This window comes from Otolemur garnettii, unplaced genomic scaffold, assembly GCF_000181295.1.
Source record: "Otolemur garnettii isolate 467f Iridium unplaced genomic scaffold, OtoGar3 scaffold00288, whole genome shotgun sequence".
NCBI lineage: Eukaryota > Metazoa > Chordata > Mammalia > Primates > Galagidae > Otolemur > Otolemur garnettii.
Window position 1 is genome coordinate 836,227 of NW_003852683.1, and position 20,065 is coordinate 856,291.

Below are 20,065 nucleotides of genomic sequence, written 5' to 3' on the forward strand. Positions count from 1 at the left end.
TGGAAATAATAGCAAATGGATCTTTCTGTTGCAAAACTAATATTGAGTCAGTCTTGCATTCATTATATTGAACTTGAACCCAGGGAGGTTTCTTGTAGGCTTAGACTGTAATTACTACCCTACCCTAAGATCTCTGAGGCCTTATTCATATTTGACATTAGCCTATAGAATAAAATTTAACACCAAAAGGGAAAGTTGTTACATGCCAAATGTATACATGTGTATGTAAATACATACCCAAATTACACTACAAAATGCCATCAATGTAAAGTAAAATGGCAAGTTATAAAATCAAACAAAATATAGTTCTATTGTTTGAACACATAGCTGTTATCATCTGTTTGTTAGCGTATCACGGTGCTTGGGGCACTGTCTATACAACTTAATACCCATCCAAGGCAACTTGCAGTCTTCACCATGCTTCTACAAGCACATGAATTTAGATCATTTAGCCTCTCTGTTTCTAAGATCTCCATGTCCTAACAATGAAAACACATAATGCTAATGTCTACATCATATAGTTCTAAAAATTAAATATCGTACAGTAAGTACAGCACTATAGCAGTGGTTCATATGTAATAAATACTATTTATTTATTTATTTAAGACAGAGTCTCACTTTGTTGCCCTTGGTAGAGTGCACTGGCATCATAGCTCACAGCAACCTCAAACTCTTGGGCTCAAGTGATTCTCTTGCCTCAGCTTGCCAAGTAGCTGGGACTATAGGTGCCCACCGAAGTGCCTGGCTAGTTTTAGAGACAGGGTCTTGCTCTTGCTCAGGCTGGTCTCCAACCTGTGAGCTCAGGCAATCCACTCACCTCAGCCTCCCAGGGTGCTGGGATTACAGGCATAAGGTCTTGTGCCTGACCTTAGTAAATACTATTTAAAGTATATAAATTCAACTCTGGGAAGCCAATTAACAAAATAATACAATGAATACCTCATGTAAGTATACCTCAGTAAGAATACTGGATTTCATTGATGTAAATGTAGCCCACACTTCACGTTCCTAATGTTCCTATGGAGTGTTCTCTGGGCTCTGGTGATACAGGTCAGGGGGAACTCACAGAATGACCTCCAGATATTTGGCAATAGGAATGGTTCACATATCTCGGACTGTAGTTAGAATCCAGGACATCGGCTCAGCGCCTGTGGCTCAAGTGGCTAAGGTGCCAGCCAAGTACACCCAAGCTAGCGGGTTCGAATCCAGCCCAGGCCCGCCATACAACAATGACGGCTGCAACAAAAAAATAGCCAGGCATTGTGGTGGGCGCCTGTGGTCCCAGCTACTTGGGAGGCTGAGGCAGGAGACTCACTTGAGCCCAGGAGTTGGAGGTTGCTGTGAGCTGTGATGCCACAGCACTCTACCGAGGAGGACAGCTTGAGGCTCTGTCTCAAAAAAAAAGAAAAAAAAGAATCCAGGACATCTCTCTTCTTTACAGTTATCTCTTCCTTTATGTTACTACTGTTAGGGCGGGTTGTGATCCATCTCTTTAATTCTAGAGCATGGCAACTCTCAGGCTTTAACATTTCCTTAAAGATTTTGAATGCAAATTTATTTCCATCCTTAAAGAATTGGCCAGGCATGTCTACTGGCATCATCTTTTTCCTTTCTTTTTTTTTGTTCTTTAAATTTTATTTAGGAAGAACAAAGAGAAAGTTTAGAATTGGAAGTGGGTCCCTCTCATGAAGGAGCAGAGGTGAGAGAGAGAGAAACCCATCATTTTTTTTCTTAGAGTTATTAGAGGAGAGGAATTATTGCCCCATAGATTTACATCTATTCTGACATTTGAGAGTTAGATCACCTTTTTTGTACTTTATATTAATGAAATCATACAGCAAAAAACCTTTTATATTTAACTTTCTTAATTCCATATGATTTTTTGTGAGTGTATTGTTGACATTTACTACCATTGCTGCATGAGATTCCATTGTGTGAAATATCAATCTGTTAAGTGAGTCACTGTCATTCTGTTAATGGCCAGGCCAGGTGGATGGTGTTTCTATGATCACTAGTACTGGTACATAAGTTCTGGGATTTATTTTTGGTGACATATAGAAACTTCTTTGAAATATATTCATTTTAGTTTAATTGTAGGGGCATTTGAATATCTATTCAGCCTAAGTAAATACTATCAAATAGTTTTCCAAAATGTTTGTACCAATTTTAACACCTACTGGCAGCGAATAAGATTCCAGTTTTATCCATATTTTTGACAAAACTTAGTTCCTAACATTTTTATTTTAGATTCTTAGTTGGTGTATGATGATACCACATACTGCTGGTGTTTTCCCCATATTTCTTTTTCATTAAATGTCTGGTTTGGCTGGGCACCTGTAGCTCAATGATTATAGAGTGCCAGCTGGGTGCACCAGGCCTGGTGGGTTTGAACCTGGCCCAGGCTTGCTAAACAAAAAAATATATATATACAAATAAATGTCTGGGTTTTTTGAAGTTCATGTTGATATGGTTTGCCTATAACACACATTATCTCTCACTCTCTCTCCTTTTTGATGAAAACCAGCTCTTAAGTTAGTATGGTCTAATTTGTTCTTACACCCACATGGTTAGTATATTTTCTGCTGTTTTAGAAACATTTTCTTTTTTAGAAAGAAAACATTTGAGAAAGACAGATATTATTTTTATGATTCTAAAAATTGCATTACTTATCTCTAAAATTTAGGTTAGCAATCCACTTAGAATTGATATATTGTATGGTGTTGATAGTGCCTGAAGTTTGTCATTTTATTCTCATCTGACTAGAAAATATTAGTTTATTTTGAAACTGGAGGGTTATGCTTTTGTAAAATCTTCTCTCACTTTTCATTGCTTTCCCCAGGTTAACATTTCCTCATCCTTAGTGTTGACTTCTATGAAATACACTCTCCATCTCTACTCGCCCTACTGATAGCTTTGCCAATCCCAAGGGAGCACACAGTGAAAGTTACTGTTAATGTCAAAAATCTAATATAATAGAGGCTATTTTTGCTCAGGAATAATGAATTGTTACAATTCAAAGGGAAATGTGCTGAATCATAGAGTGGCCTCTAGGGAGTTGGCAATGGTAATAATTTCGTTAACACAGACTATACTTGGAATCCTGGGGAATTGCTCTCTTTTTACTATTATGTCATCCTTTACTATAGCAAAAGCAGGCTGAAGTCTGCAGACCTAGTTCTCATTCACCTCATTGTAGCCAACTTCTTGGTCATTCTCTCTAAAGGAGTTCCCCAGACAATGGCAGCTTTGGGGTTGAAAAATTTCTTCAGTGATTTTTGGATGCATACTTCTTCTGTATGTTCAGAGAGTAGACAGGGGTGTGTCCTTGGTATGACCTGCCTTTTGAGTTCTTCCAGGCCATTATGATCAGCCTCATGAACTCCAGGTGGAAAGATATGAAAATAAAAGCAGCAAAGTACATAAGTTACTGCATTCTCTTCTGCTGGATCCTGAACATGATAGTAAATTTGATCTTTCCTATATACGTGTTTGTCAAAAGAGGCAACAAAAACATCACAGAGAAAAGAGATTTTGGATACTTTTCTAGTATAGGTTATGAGAAAATCACTGACTCACTATATACAGCATTATTTACCTTTGGCTCCATGATTTTCACTCTGTACAGGCACAAGCTACAAGTCCAGCATATGCAGAGAACTATTGTGTCCTCAAGATCCTGCCCTGAGTCCAAAGCCACTCAAAGCATCCTTGCCCTCATGAGCATCTTTGTATCATTTTTCACTCTTTGATCTTTCATGCTTGTATTGTTCTTTCACATAATCCCAGCTGGTGGTTAGTGAACACTGCTCCCCTAATTGCTGTATAAGTTTTCCAACTGCCTGCCCCTTTGTTCTCATGAACCGTGGCCCCACCTTTTCCAAGCTTTGCTTTCTCTCGATAAGAAATACAAAATCTCAGGCTGAGAGATCACACCTGTAATTCTGGAAGACTTGAGATGGCCGGATTGCTTGAGCTCTGGAGTTAAGAGACCAGCCTGAGCAACAGCAAGACCCCATCTCTAGTAAAAATGGAAAAACCAGCGAAGCATGATGGTGGGTGCCTGTAGCCCAGCTACTTGGGAGGCTGAGGCTAGAGGACTGCTTGAGTCTAAGAGTTTGAGGTTGCTGTGAGCTATGGTGATGCTGCAGCATTCTAGCCAGGGTGACAGAGTAAGACTGTCTCAAAAAAAAAAAAAAAAAGCCCCAAATATCTAGTCCCAGCTACTTGGCAGGCAGAGGCAGTAGGATTGCTTGAGCACAGTTCAGCACTGCAGGTCACTATGACTGTGCCTGTGACTAGCCACCACTCTCTAGCCTTAGCAACAGAGTGTTCAACCTTATATCTAGAAATAAACCCCCAATCTTATCATAACTGTGCAATTTTGTGGTGGTTTTGCACAACATTCAGTTGTTTAGTCGCTTAACCACCATTGAAATATCAACACAGAAATGTAAGGAGGGGCTACATGTCTTTATCAAATAGCCCATAATGAATATTGAAGTTTCTGGGACCTGCATTGGCATATGAAAGTTGAATGAAGCAGGTCCTTCTCATCTCAATGTACAATGTCCTGTTGATAATAACCTTAGATAAATGTTGCTTGAGGCAAATTGGATGGATATCGCAGTTTCAACAAGCCAGGTGAGGTGGCTCACACCTGTAATCCCAGCACACTGAGAGGCCAAAGTGAGAGGATTGCTTGAGCTCAGGAGGTCAAGACTAGCTTGAGCAAGACTGAGACACCATCTCTCCTAAAAATAGAAAAAAAACTAGTTGGGTGCTGTGGCAGGCATCTGTAGTCTCAGCTACTCAGGAGGCTGAGGAAGGAGGATTGCTTAAACCCAGGAGTTTGGGGTTGCTGTGAGCTATGATGATTCTATGGCACTTTACCTAGTGAGACTCTCAAAAAAAAAAAAAATTCCCCAAATAGGGAATTATTCAATAACTCAGGATTTCTATTGAAATCTGAAGATAGCCATGGCAAGGCAAATTTCCACTTCTTTTCCTATGAGCAAGACATACTGCTTTGGATAGTATGTCCTTATGGGATTAAGTTAGAGAACTTCAGATAAAGAAGGCCAAGAGTCTCAGTCCTAGGACAGTGGGAAGAATAAGGAAGATAAAAGAATTTACATGTCTCAATTCAGCAAGTTACAGAGGATCTGGCATCTTTGAAATGGTAACTGTGGTGGGTGACAGATCTGTGGACAAATGTAAGGAGTTATATTGGAGCATCTCACAAGGAACTCACCTCGTCCCATCTCCCACCTGTTATACTTTTCCTCTATTTTTAGCAACTAAGGTTCTTACTGCCTCTGAGTTCTACTTACTCTACTTTTCCTTTTCTTCTCTGCCCCTTTTGTATTTAGTTATTATGTCTCTAATCACACATTAAAGAAATTTTGGTTGACAATACAGTTTTTTTTTTTTCTTTTACTGTTTTTGGCTGTGAGCCAGGTTTGAACCTGCCACCTCCAGTATGTGGGGCCAGTGCCCTACTCCTTTGAGCCACAGGCACTGCCCTCTTTTGTTTTTTTTTTTGAAACAGAGCCTCAAGCTGTCACCCAGGGTAGAATGCTGTGGCATCACAGTTCACAGCAACCTCCAACTCCTGGGCTCAAGCAATTCTCCTGCCTCTGCCTCCCAAGTAGCTGGGACTACAGGTGTCCACCACAATGCCCAGCTATTTTTTGGTTGCAGCCGTGATTGTTGTTTGGCAGGCCTAGGCTGGATTCAAACCTGCCAGCTCAGGTGTATGTGGCTGGTCCCTCAGCCATTTGAGCCACAGGTGCTGAGCCAACAATTCAGTTCTTTACATTTCTCATTCCCTTCAATGATGAAATATATTTGACTAACACATTAGTTCATTCATTCAGTTTCCAAATCAACATATCATTACTTTTTTCTGTGTTGGGAAATTTAAAATCATGTAAACCAATTCTCTAACATAACTTTTTGGGACATTGAAGTGATGATAGAGATTACTCCTTCTCTCAAAAAAGTTCTGCTTGTTGTGCTGTCCGATCTGGTAGCCATGACTCACATATGGCTATTGAGCACTTGGGACATGGCTAGTGCAACTAAGTTCTTTTAAATTTTGTTTTCAATTTTTCAAGAACTTTAAGTAGCCATAAAAATTATCAAGGACTTTGTAATCTCTTGGAGAGATAAGACACAAGCATTAAAAAAACAAAACAAAACAAAACTTGACTGGACTCAGTGCTCACACTATAATCTTAGCACACTATAATCTAAGCACCTACCTTAGCCAAGGTAGGTGAATTGCTTGGTCACGAGTTTGAGACCAGCCTAAGCAAGAGCAAGACCCCGTTTCTACTAAAAATATAAAAACTAGCTCGGTGTTGTGGTTGGTGCCAGTACTCACAGCTACACGGGGGGGGGGGGGGGGCTTAGGCAAGAGGATCCCTTGAGACCAAGTGTTTGAGTTGCTATGAGGTATAACACCATGGCAGTCTCGCCCAGGTTGACAGTGAGATTCCAACTCAAGAAACCCCAAAAAATAAAAATAGAAAAATAAAACTTGTTTTCTCAGGTGCTTAGGTACCCTTACAAGTAGTCCTTCCCTCAACCCTTAAAATACTATGTTCCCTAAACAATAAATTATATCCCTTTTACTCTGTGTTAAATAAATAAAGTTCTAAAAGTGGGTCCTGATTTTCAGTTCATCCTGCATGCTGCTCTGGGAAAACTGCATTAATATGAACTAACATATATGTACCCTATATCCCACCAATTAAATATTAACCCATTCCCCACTAACCACCCCTTCTGTGGCTTGTCATTCATAGAAGTATATTCTAGATCCTGATTAGCTTATCTGTATTTAAAAATTCAGAGTACTTATTTCCTCCACTTAAAAGAATTCAGGCTTCCTTCACTCATTTAGTTGCCACAATTGAGCAGTTACTGTGTATGTGTTGGGGTTAACATCAGATTCTGCCTCTGTATTAAAGCACATATTTAGATGAGTTTATGAGGCCTTCCCAGCCTCTGCATTTATTTGTTTTCTCTCAATATATACTTTTCTGCCATATAGTGAACTAGAAATTTCTGCTCAACCCTTTTCTACGTAGATTATATCTCAGTGTTTTTCCTGTGTGTTTTCTGTGACATAAAATAAGACATAATTGATCACTGGAGGCATGACCACATTTACTGCATTCCCAACATTTCTCTCCTGTGCAAATCCTCTGTTATCTCCTGAGGGCACACATCTGGCCACAGGCTGTCCCATGATGACTACATTCCTATTTGCTAGGCCACTGATGTTTAAGGATGTCTGAGGGGCCAAAGAAGGCACTTGTGTGGCCACCATGTTAGCAGGGTTTTTTTCCTTCATGACATCACTGGTATGTAAAGAGCTGTGGCTCTCTATAAGAGGGATTTCCACCTTGACTGAATCTTGTTTCTCCCTTGTGTGTATTCTCTTATGCTTAACGAGGCAAGACATGTACGCAAAGGCTTTCCCACACTCATTGCAGGCATAGGGTCTCTCTCCTGTATGAGTTCTTTGATGCACAATGAGCTTTTGCTTTGTTGTAAAGGCTTTTCCACATTCACTGCATTGAAAAGGTTTCTCTCCTGTGTGAATTCTTTGATGTTTAATGAGGCCTGACTTCTGTGAACAGGATTTTCCACATTCACTGCACACAAAGGGCGTCTTTCCTGTGTGAAATCTCTGATGGGCTATGAGGCATGTCTTCTGAATGAAGCCTTTCCCACATTCACTGCATATATAAGGTTTTTCACCTGTATGAATTCGCTGATGTACAATGAGATTTCCTTTTTGGATGAAGCCCTTTCCACAGTCACTGCATATGTAGGGTTTTTCTCCTGTGTGTGTTTTCTGGTGTATGTTAAGGCGTGATTTCTTGAGAAAGGCTTTGCCACATTCAGAGCATTCATATGGTTTTTCTCCTGTATGTGTTCTCTGATGTTCAGTGAGCATGAACTTTCTGGAGAAGGCTTTCCCACAGAGACCACATCTATGGGGTTTTTCTCCTGTATGAATGATCTGGTGATCAGTAAGCCAAGACTTTTTGACAAAGGCTTTCCCACATTCACTGCACACATGAGGCTTCTCTATTTTTTGAGTTTTCTGATGCTTGGGAGTAATGACTTGGGACTTAGTACTGATAAGTTTTTGACTTGCAGGGAATTTACTTTCAGTATGAAATTTTTCATCATTGGCATGGAGATAGGATCCCCCATTTTTGATGAATTCAGGATTCTTTAGTTCATAACTTCTGTTCTGATTAACTAAAGTTGAATTTGATTTTATACTTTTTCCATTTAAGTCAAATAGATGATGATTTTGCCTTAACAGAAACTGAGTTTTATTCTGATGAATGATATTTTCAAATGCATTATGTCCACGCCATGGTTTTACTCTGTTTATCATGCTTTCATTTCGTAAGTGCTCTGGCAAATAACCATCAACTCTCCCAATTTCTAGAAAGAAAAAGACAATGAGTTTTCTATGACCTTGATTTGGAATAAAGATATTTTTTATTTTTTAAAAAGCTACCATGATGTGAGATGTCTCTTCAGTGCTAACCCTAAGAAGTGAATGTAAATAAAACTCCATATCTAATGTTCCCTCCATGGTGAAAGAAAATAATAACATAAACAAAAGGCAAAAGCAGTCAGTGTAAAAACAAGGTTAGATAATTCATATTGAATAAATACAGACTTTTTTTTTTTTTTTTTTGAGACAGTCTTATTCTGGTGCTCTGGGTAGAGTGCCATGGCATCATAGTTCACAGCAACCTCAAACTCCAGGTGATCCTCAAGTGATCCTCCGTGAGCTGAGATTACAGGCACCTGCCATGATCCCTAGCTAGTTTTTCCATTTTTAGTAGAGACAGAATCTTGTTCTTGCTCAGGCTAGTCTCAAACTCCTGAGCTCAAGCAATCTACTCAACTCGGCCTCCCACAGTGCTAGGATTATAGGCGTGAGCCACTGCACTTGGCCATAAATATAGATTTGACTACTTTCTAAATAAGAAAAACATGCAAAGATTGTAAAACACAAACCCTTCACTGTGAGCAGCAGACAAGAGGTTGGAGGACCACTTTATCCAGAGGCACAGGTGCACTCATTTCACAAATCCTTACTGAGCGACTGCTATGTACCAGGCATGATGCTAGTGTTGGGGACATACAGACATAATTCCTTATGTTTGTGAAGCCAATGTTATAGTTTAGTAAAACCACTTAAAAGAATAAGCATAGGCATAAGAAAAGCAGCAGCAGATTATAAAAAGTTGTTTGAAGGCACCATGGTGATGAAATGGAAGAAATCAAGTTACCTTTTAGAAAACAGAGCTCACTGACATTCACTGTTACAACTGGTATGAGGGAAATAAAAAAAAATGAGGACATAGGGAACGTGCTTAATATTTGGCTTGAGCCACTGGGGTAGTCATGCATTTTAATGAGATAAGGAAAACCACTGAAGGACGGAAGAGGGAATCAAGTGTGCATGCTGAAGCATATTGACTCTAAGGCAGTCATTACATATCCAAGTCTTAATAATACATAAATCTTGTAAAAAGTCTTGACTGAAGACATCAATTTAGAAAACTTTAGTTAAATACTAGTTAGGGACAAAAAATAGGAGATCACATTCAGAACTAGTTAGGGACAAAGAATAGGAGATCACATTCAGAAAATGTAGATTAAATTAAAGATGAAGGCACAAGGCCAAGATTTCAGTCAAACTATCATTTAAAGTTTGGAAACAGGCTGGGCACAGTGGTTCACGCCTTTAATCCTAGCACTTGGGGAGGCCAAGGCAGGGGGATTACTCAGGAGTTGGAGACTGGTCTAAACAAGAGCGAGACCAGGCTCAGCGTCTATAGCTCAACTGGCTAAGGCGCCAGCCATGTACACCTAAGGTGGCGGGTTCGAATCCCCAGCCCGGACCCGCCAAACAACAATGACAGCTGCAACCAAAAAATAGCTGGGCGTTGTGGCGGGTGCCTGTAGTCCCAGCTACTTGGGAGATGGAGGCAGGAGACTCGCTTGAGCCCAGGAGTTGGAGGTTGCTGTGAGCGTAATGCCATGGCACTCTGCCCAGGGGGATAGCTTGAGGCTCCTCATCAAAAAAAAAAAAAAAAAAGAAGAGCGAGACCCCATCTCTACTAAAAATAGAAAAACTAGACAGATGTTGTGGCTGGTGCCAGTAGTCCCAGCTACTCAGGAAGCTGAGGCATGAGAATCACTTGAGCTCAGGAGTTGGAAGTTGCTGTGAACTATGACAATGCTACAGAACTCTACCCAGGGTGACAGAGTGAGATCTGTCTCAAAAACAAAACAAAACAAACAAACAAAAAGAAACACAGTTTTCTCTTTAGAGAGAGACTAGGAAGGTGGAATTTCATATCAAGGGAGGTGAAAATGAATGAAGAAAGGAAATACTTGGGAAGAAGAAAAATATGCAAGCAAACAGAAAAAAAAAGTTGTATAGCAAATAAAGAGGGATCAGATGTCAGAAGAAGAAACAAAGAGATGTATTTTGGGGTTTCAGCCCCTTCGTAGCTATGATGCCTTCTTTGACTGATTAGAATGTGACCTACATTCTAACGCACCCCCCCCCCTCACCTGAACGGGCTGCACAGTGGATTTCATCTTCTCTAGTCCATTGTGGTTCTCCTTGTTTCAACTTAGAGAGTGCATCTGGCTTGCTGGCTTCACATCCTGTTCATGGGAAATGACAGATGACTTAGACACAATGGATTGGGCTTGTGGGGGCGGTCTATCTGTAAAGACCAAAGAATGTTACATTTGAAGACAAAATGATTTTCATACCACAAAGAAAAGCTTTTCTGTCAGAAGAAGGGAAAATATACCCTCTTGTCTGAAACCAGAGGGAACTGAGAGCTACCACCACGTCAGAGCACCACAGACCCATTAGAGCTTTCAGAAGCTGAGAAACAGAGGCCTCTCACAGGCACCCCCTGAGGGACATGAGGCAGCTGTCCTCACCCACTGACACCAGGTTGCTGTAGTTCTCCAACATTACATCCCGATATAGGTCCTTCTGAGCAGGGCCCAGGAGCTGCCACTCCTCCCAGGTGAACTCCACAGCCACATCATCCAGGGTTAGTGATTCCTGAAAACACAGTCTTATTTAATGAAGTGGTGTCCCTTTTGATAACACAGAACTGCTGAAGTTTTTCTGTTCATTTTTACTCTGTTGGTTTGCACCTATATACCTAGTTGGGTTTTTAAAAAAATACCTTGTGGAAGAAGTAAAATCCTAATAAAATATTCTATAATTGTACATTCAGACATCTATCCATTCATCAAATTAGAAATTTCTATAAGGTGTACAGTATAACCTACAACCTACACACATCCTCTCATATACTTTAAATCACCTCTGGATTATCTATAGTACCTAATACAATGTAATCTGTTTCTCCTCAAAACAAGTGCACACCATGCAAACCATAGTTATTCAGTTGTGATTTAGTTGTCACAGATATTAGATGCCAGCTGGCAGCTAATATAACCCACAGGGTCCTCCAGTCACGCATTATGTTCCCCAAATGAGCCATTTAGTGTCAGTCCTATGAATAATTTATTCCTTGTCCTACTTTGCCTTGATGTTAAGTTTAAAGACTAGGTTTATATCTCTCCAGAGACTGTTATTTTACATTTATATTTCTCAAATTAATGGAACTAATGTCTTTATAGGCCTCTACTTATCCATGAGAGAACAAAGTAAAGAATAAAACAATCCAAAGTCAGTTACCTGGGCCTGGATCATTTTCTCCTGATCTTGGAGAGTAGCTAGCACTGTGATGTTCTTTGTATCTTCTAGGTCTGCTCTGCAGCTCTGTGCTTGCCTCCCATCAAGTGCGTCCCCAGAAATACTGAGACCCAAATCTTGTAACTTCTTCCTCCTTCAAGTGACTTTTTTTGCTCCTAATGAGTCAGGACCTATGGCTTGAAGAGAAAATTCAAGTTGACTGGTAAAGTTCCTGTGGCCCAGATACTGCCCCAGCCCTACCTTAACACAGCACCCCCAATACAGTTAACTAGCCCTTTATTTGGTGCCCTGAAAGATTTTATACCTCTAGCCAATAAAGCCTCCAATTCTGAATATGGTAGGGGTCAGCCCTTACTCTGTGAAGCTGAAGTGGAGTGACCAAGAAGCCATGTAGGAAATAAACCCCATCACAGTACTATACCTCAGAAGCAGGTGATTTCTTGGGAAGATTAATCTTACAAAAGAATCCATTTTCAAGGAAGGAGAGGCTCTAGATTTTGTTTTCCTTTAAACTGTGTGTGCTGATATACTTCTACAAAAGTCTTTGTACATTCCTGTTACTATAAGTACTTCAGTTTGAAAATCAATGTACTTGGAAAATCATGAATATTCTCATATAAACAACAGTGATAATATCTTAGGACACTTTAAATACATAAAATATTAAAATATACAACAAAACTATATGAATTAGAAGGTGGTAAATAAAGTTAATGTGTTCTAAGGCCACTGGTGGAAAAGTATAGAAAAGTATTAATTAACATAAAGGTATGACAAAGGTTACATACTACATGTCATTTATAGCCTCACACTTAAAACTAGTAGTTATTTGAAAGTACATTATTTCCATGCTAATAGGTGGGCAAAATGTAATATTAAGAAACTCATCCAAGAGAAGACAAGAGAAGAGAACAAGGAACAAAGAACAAGTGTGGTAAATAAAATACACTTAGGTAACTGTTTTAAAATAAAACATACAAGAATTCCATTAAGTATTATATATTAAGTATAAACAAAACATGAATTCCAGTTAATCTCATAAAGTATAAATGCCTTGAAACTGTCAGACTAGATTAAAAATTAAAACCAAATAACACACAGCTGGGTGCAGTGGTTCACACCTATAAGCCTAGCACTCTTGGAAGGCCAAGGCTGGTGGACTGCTTGAGTTCAGGAGTTTGATACCTGCCTGAGCAAGAGTGAAACCCCATCTCTACTAAAAATATAAAAATTAGCCAGGTAACATGGTGAGACAAGAGGATAACTTGAACCCAGGATGGAGGCTGTATTGAGCTATGAAGCCACTGCACTTTAGCCTGGGCAACACAGTGAGATTCTGTTAAACAAAAACAAAAACAAAACTCCACAAATATATATTTAAAAATTAGTAAGAAATACTGAGATAAGCATCAATAGTTTTAAATAAATGGAAACTGTATTATAAAAATGAGTTAGAAAACAAACATTTAAAAATGTCAGATCTCTCAAATCTATGGAATCAATAAAATCACAACCAAAACCCAAAACGAAAATTAAATGTTCAAATAGCTATAAAAAAGTCAGAAGTCTTGCTCTGTCAGTTATCAGGACTTACAAAAGTACTTTAGTTAGGGAAGTACAACATTAGTACAATAATCCACAAATAGGACAAAGGAACAGAATACGATGCCTATAAACAAAATGAAGCATATGCAGAGAGATTGAGTGATAATCATGGTACTGCAGAGAAGTGAATAAAGGCTGTCTTTGCAATAAACGGGGACAATCTCATATATCTATGTTAGGGGTATGGGGCAGAAGATTAAAAACCACCTCAAGAAAAAAAAAACCAAATCACAACATACACAAAACCATTTGCGGATCAACTGTCAATTCCAATGGGACAATCCAATCAATAAAGCTTTAAAAATATATGGGAATCTTTCAATGTTATTAGAATATGGAAAGATATTTTACATAGGACACATAAAACAAAGTATAAAGCAATTGTATTCTTCTAGAGAAAATGTAACTGGCACAACCACTTTAGAAAACAGCTAGACTTCATCTATTTAGATTGAAGTTATACCCACTCTATGACACAGCTATTTTACTCTGAGATTTACACCTAGGTATGTATCTCCTGCCTTCTCACAAATAAGGACACATTTGAACCAGAAGACACAAACATTTTGATAGTAGCATTATTAATCATAATCTAAGCTGTAGACAATACAAATGTAATCAACAGTAGGAAAAGCAGCTAATCTATACAAGTAATGGAATGTGATATAAAAACCAGTCTTTGGCCCAGGCTGCAAATTAAAGTTTTTAACATTTTTAAAGAACTGCGAAACAAAAACAAAAAACAAAGTAGCACATTCAAGAGACCTTATATAGCCTGCAAATTCTAAAATATCTGCCTGACTCTAACAGAGAAAGAAAATATACCTATGTGCAAAAAACATGAATGTAAGGCCAGGCATGGTGGCTCACATCTGTAATCCTAGCACTCTGGGAGGCTGAGGCTGGCAATCACTTGAGCTCAAGGGTTTGAGACCAGCCTGAGTAAGATTGAGACACTGTCTCTTAAAAAAAAAAAAAAGCTGGGCATTAAGGTCAGTGCTTGCAGCCCCAGCTACTCAGGACGCTGCAGCAAAGGGATAACTTGAGCCCAAGAGTTTGAGGTTGCTGTGATTTATGACACCAAGGCACTCTATCTAGGGAAACAAAGTGAGACTGTCTCAAAAAAAAGAAAAAAACCCAATGTATATTATATAAATGAGCAAAAGCCTGATGCAAAAAAATGAATTATGCTTAATTCATTGATAATAGTTAAAGCCAGAAAAAACTAAATTAACTATAATAATAAGGAGTGATTAATTGCGTGGTAAAATTATAAAGAAAAATCTGAAAGTGCAGGATAGCAATTATATGAGTATAAATATGAGTGTAAAGATAGACAAAGGGTTCTAGAATACCACTAGGGTGCTGGTAGTATTCAATTTCTTGAGCTGGGCAATGATAGTTTATACGTATTACATTGTACATTTTTAAAAATATAAAATTAGAAAAATTAACAAAGAAAAGAGCTCAACAATACCAAAAACCGGCTCGGTGCCCGTAGCACAGTGCTTACGGTGCCAGCCACATATACGGAGGGTGCCAGGTTCGAACCCATCCCAGGCCAGTTGAACGACAATGACAACTGCAACAAAAAATAGCCAGGCGTTGTGGGGGCACCTGTAGTTATAGATACTGGAGATACCTGTAGGCTGAGGCAAGAGAATCACTTGAACCCAGGAGCTTGAGATTGCTGTGAGCTGTGATGCCATGGCACTCTACCAAGGGCGACATAGTGAGACTGTCTCAAAAAAAAAAAAAAAACCCTACTCCATAAAATACACAAATTTGTAATGAAAAAAATCAAGAAAGAGAAGTCACACAAACAAATATAAGGATTTGATAAAAGATGTAACTCAGATAAAACAGATTTTTTTTGTCCATAAAGAACATTATGAACACTTTACACCATTAAATTTAAAATGCTAAGTGAATTTAAAATTTTATGATCCTATTTCCAGGAAAGATGATAACTCTAGATCACACAGCAGATAAATTTTCAGGTAGGAAACAAAACAAGAATGTTTTCCACCCTATTTTCTTAACTTGTACTGCATTGAGCTAAGAATTATAAACATTACAAAGACAGAAAATTAAGGTTATTTTCAGACAGTATCATCATCAACATGAAAAAAAAGACATGCAAAATATGATATATTTTTAAAAAGAAAATGCTCCCTCAGAAACCCCCAGGCAGATTTTCACATACATAGTTGGCTAGAATTGCACCATACTCCTAAACTTATTTTCAGGTCAGAACTAACACTAGCTACTCATGTGTCAAGATGGAAAACAAACAACAACAACAAAGTAGCAATATGAGTTGCATCCACCACGGTTGGCTAAGACCAAAGAGGACTTACTATTACAAAGAACTAAGAGATGGATACTTTAACGAAATGGAGATTGTGAGTCACAGTAAGCTCTCCCTGGTTTACCTCCATGAGCTACATAACTATGTTCAGTGTGAGCCAGGACTTGAGAAATTACAGAAAGCACAGGTTTGCTCTACTCACGTGTAAGTGCCAACTGTGAATATGTGCTAATGGTCAGGGGAAGGAAGAGTGTGAATTTTAGCTCTGGACACGCTTTGCAAGAACCTCCAGCTTGACCTTGAAGAGTAAGTTGGATCTCAGGGGCAAGGGAAGAGGAAAATGCTATTCTTGGAGTTCGAAAGACACAGATCAGCTAACTTTTCTTGAAGGGGCAAATAGAAATAGTTTAGGCTTTGGGGAATACTGTCTCTGAAACAACTGCTCAGTTGTACTCTTGGAGCTCAAAATTAGCCTAGGCAATGCATTAACGAATGGATGTGGTTCTGTTGCAATAAACTTTACAACCCCCCCCCCCAAAAGTGTGAATATTTTTCAGGAGGGCAAGCAACACTGCTACTATATATTAAGAGGTGAACGCAAAGGTCCGCAAACATTTCTACAAAGGAATTGATAGATTTTCAACTTTGCCGGCCATGAAGTCTCTTTCATACTACTCAACTCTGTCCTCTGCAGCTCCATAAACAACACAGAACCCAACCGACGTGGCTAATGTAGCCTCTGGGTCTGTAGCTACCCTGTGCGAGGATGAGAAGTATGGGCACACGGTTTCGAACTAAAGCTGGGGGACTCAGCCTAACCACCAAGGGACCGAGGCCTGGGTTCAGCCCTCACAAACTGACACTTACCGCACGCCCCCTTACTAATCCAAAACCCGCCCTACGCACTTTTAGGCGATGAACATCCTCCCCTACTCCAACATCACTCAGTCCCAAATTAAATCCTGAACCTGAACCAGGCACCTTATGCATAATAAGTACCACCCCATCTCTTACAAGCAGAGTGAGCCGCAAAGATTCCACATCCTGACAGTCCAGACACGGTCGCTGATCTCAACAGACCCGCAATCGCAGTACTGACATCACAGGCACGCAGACCACTGACAGGTGCATCACAGACTCCCACCAGGTACTTCCCAAATACCTCTAGCTGGTGCTCCCTCCCGTCCCCCTGTCGAGAACTACTCTACACCACGTCCACAGACCTCCCTGGCGCTGAGACAAAACCTTCGCTGAGACAAAACATTTCCAGGCACAAGACCCCATACTGACCTGATTGCAGACCCAACAGGTCCGCCTAACTTTTACACTTCCGCGAACCGCTTCCCCTTTTGGACTCCTAGCACAATTTCCGGCCCGCCTACGGCGACCGAAGAGGGTCTTACATATTCGAAGGAGCGCGGCCAAGCACAGTCTTTGAATGTAATATGGCGGAGCCCACCAAGTCGTGGCCCCGCGCGGGCAGCCATGTTTAAATGCCTGACGTACAGAAAACAAAGTGTCAAGTTTGGAAGCCAGCAGGGACTGAGGATGACAAATCGCTGAAACTGCCTTATTTCCTGGCACTTAGACTCTTACGGAAAATGAGCAGATTTTCAGACTCAAGCTTTACAAGGCAAATATGAGTCAGGCTAAATTACGTTTAGCGGGCTGGGCAGAGTAGTAATATGGCTGCTGATTTTATTCGCTTTGTCTAAAAAAAAAAAAAAAAAAAAAGGAAGGTTTCCAAAGGACAAACACACTGGCCGGGTGCGGCTCACGCACGTAATCGTAGCACTCTAGGAGGCCGAGGCGGGTAAATAACTTGAGCTCAGGAGTTAAGACCAGCCTGAGCAAGAGGGAGAACCGTTCTCTACTAAAAATAGAAAAATTAGCTGGGCTTTTTTTTTTCCATGTGGTAGGCACCTATAGTTCCAGCTACTTGGGAGGCTGAGGCAAGAGAATTGCTTGAGCCCAGAGGTTGCAGTGAGCTATGATGACACCACTGCACTCTAAGCTGGAGCGACAGAGTGACACCCTGCCCCACAAAAGGAAAAACAAAAACAAAACTATGATGCAATTGAAGTAGCCAGCTATTAGAATTGCTGAAATGCAAAAAAGGCTGACAATATGAAATGCTGGTGATAAAATGAAGTATGAAGAAGTCTTATTAACCCACAGAAAATGAAAACAAAACAAAAGTACAGTCACAACAGAAGATAGGCAGTTTCTTAAACGTAGGCTTATACAGATGATCCCAATTTGTAGAAAGGCAGCCTCAAGAACATTTTTTTTTTTTTTTTTGAGACAGAGCCTCAAGCTGTCCCCCTGGGTAGAGTGCCGTGGCATTACAGCTCACAGCAACCTCCAACTCCTGGGCTCAAGCGAGTCTCCTGCCTCCGCCTCCCAAGTAGCTGGGACCACAGGCGCCCGCCACAACGCCCGGTTATTTTTTGGTTGCAGCCGTCATTGTTGTTTGGCGGGTCCGGGCTGGGGATTCGAACCCGCCACCTTAGGTGTACCTGGCTGGCGTCCTGAGCTATAGGCGCCGAGCCCTCAAGAACATTTTTAAAAAATAAAACAGTCTCACTGAAGAAAATTTAGGGAAACGGTTTTCACTGAGGCAAACCTTAAAGGAAATATTCAAAAGTAAATTTTGCAGTAAGAGGAACAAAAATCCCATCTTCAATAGTAAAAACACCACTTGATCACCCTTAATTACTCTAAGTTTTATGGGGACAATGAGAAAAGTGGATGTAAGAAGACAAAGGTTTGTTGTTGTTGTTGTTGTTGTTGTTGTTGTTGTTTTAAGACAAAGTTTTTAATAGGAACTTTGAGGACAAATCTGGACTTGAAAGACTGAAAGGAAATACTTCCATGACCATCCAGGCTTTGAACCTTGAAACATCCACTAACTCCAGGCTGTGCATCTCAAAGCCTCCAGCTTCCTCATACTAGCTAGCCCAGTTAACTCCCAGAAAACCCTGCCTTCACGTTCAGTCTGAAGCTCATTACAGAAACACTCTTGCTTAGACCCTCTCTCGCCCTAGATAAGTCTCATATTAAATCGCAAACCTAACCTAATGTTCTTTAATACATACCTTCCACCCACGTTTCTTTTTAAGATTTAAAAAAAAATTTAATTATAAATAAGATAAAAATACTATATACATCACAACTTCCATAAAAACTTAACATAATTTTTTTACGTTCACTACTTGTTTAATCCACCTTTATGATATATATTTTTTTATATGTAATGTTTATTTATTTTCCTCCTTTTTTTATTGTTGGGGATTCATTGAGGGTACAAGAAACCAGGTTACACTGATTGCATTTGTTAGGTAAGGTCCCTCTTACAATTGTGTCTTGCCCCCAAAAGGTGTGGCGCACACCAAGACCCCATCCCCATCCCTCCTTCTCTTTCTCTGCTCCTCCCTTTCCCCACCCCCACTGTGTCATTAATTGTCATTAATTGTCCTCATATCAAAATTGAGTACATAGGATTAATGCTTCTCCATTCTTGTGATGCTTTACTAAGAATAATGTGTTCCACTTCCATCCAGGTTAATACAAAGGCTGCAAAGTCTCCATTTTTTTTAAATGATTGAATGGTATTCCATGGTGTACATATACCACAGCTTCTTAATCCATTCCTGGGTTGGTAGGCTTTTAGGCTGGTTCCACATTTTGGCGATTGTAAACTGAGCTGCAATAAACAGTCTAGTGCAAGTGTCCTTATAGTAAAAGGAATTTTTTCCTTCTGGGTAGATGCCCAGTAAGGGGATTGCCAGATCAAATGGGAGGTCTAGCTTGAGTTCTTTGAGGGTTCTCCATACTTCCTTCCAAAAAGGTTGTATTAGTTTGCAGTCCCACCAGCAGTATAAAAGTGTTCCCTTTTCTCCACATCCACACCAGCATCTGCAGTTTTGAGATTTTGTGATGTGGGCCATTCTCCCTGGGGTTAATGGTATCTCAGGATGGTTTTGATTGGCATTTCTCTATTAGGGATGATAAGCATGTTTTCATATGTTTGTTAGCCATTCATCTGTCTTCTTTAGAGAAGTTTTTATTCATGTCTCTTGCCCATTGATATATGGGATTGTTGACTTTTTTCATGTGGATGAATTTGAGTTCTCTATAGATCCTAGTTATCAAGCTTTTGTCTGATATAAATTATGCAAATATACTTTCCCATTGTGTAGGTTGTCTATTTGCTTTGGTTGTTGTCTCCTTATCTGTACTGAAGCTTTTCAGTTTAATTAAGTCCCATTTGTTTATTTTTGTTGTTGTAATTGCCATGGCAGTCATCTTCATGAAGTCTTTCCCCAGACCAATATCCTCCAGTGTTT

The 20,065-nt window shown here is 39.8% G+C and overlaps 1 protein-coding gene across 1 annotated transcript; it reads right to left on the reverse strand.

Annotated features, from left to right (window-relative positions):
- Positions 1 to 6,941: 6,941 nt before the first annotated feature.
- On the reverse strand, positions 6,942 to 17,032 carry ZNF350 (zinc finger protein 350). The gene is made up of 5 exons (XM_012813668.2): positions 17,007 to 17,032; positions 11,783 to 11,976; positions 11,011 to 11,137; positions 10,627 to 10,722; positions 6,942 to 8,472 (listed from the first exon to the last, which is right to left on the reverse strand). Exons 2-5 carry the CDS (start codon positions 11,795 to 11,797, stop codon positions 7,103 to 7,105), a joined length of 1,608 nt encoding a protein of 535 aa, XP_012669122.1. The 5' UTR covers positions 11,798 to 11,976; positions 17,007 to 17,032; the 3' UTR covers positions 6,942 to 7,102.
- Positions 17,033 to 20,065: the final 3,033 nt, after the last annotated feature.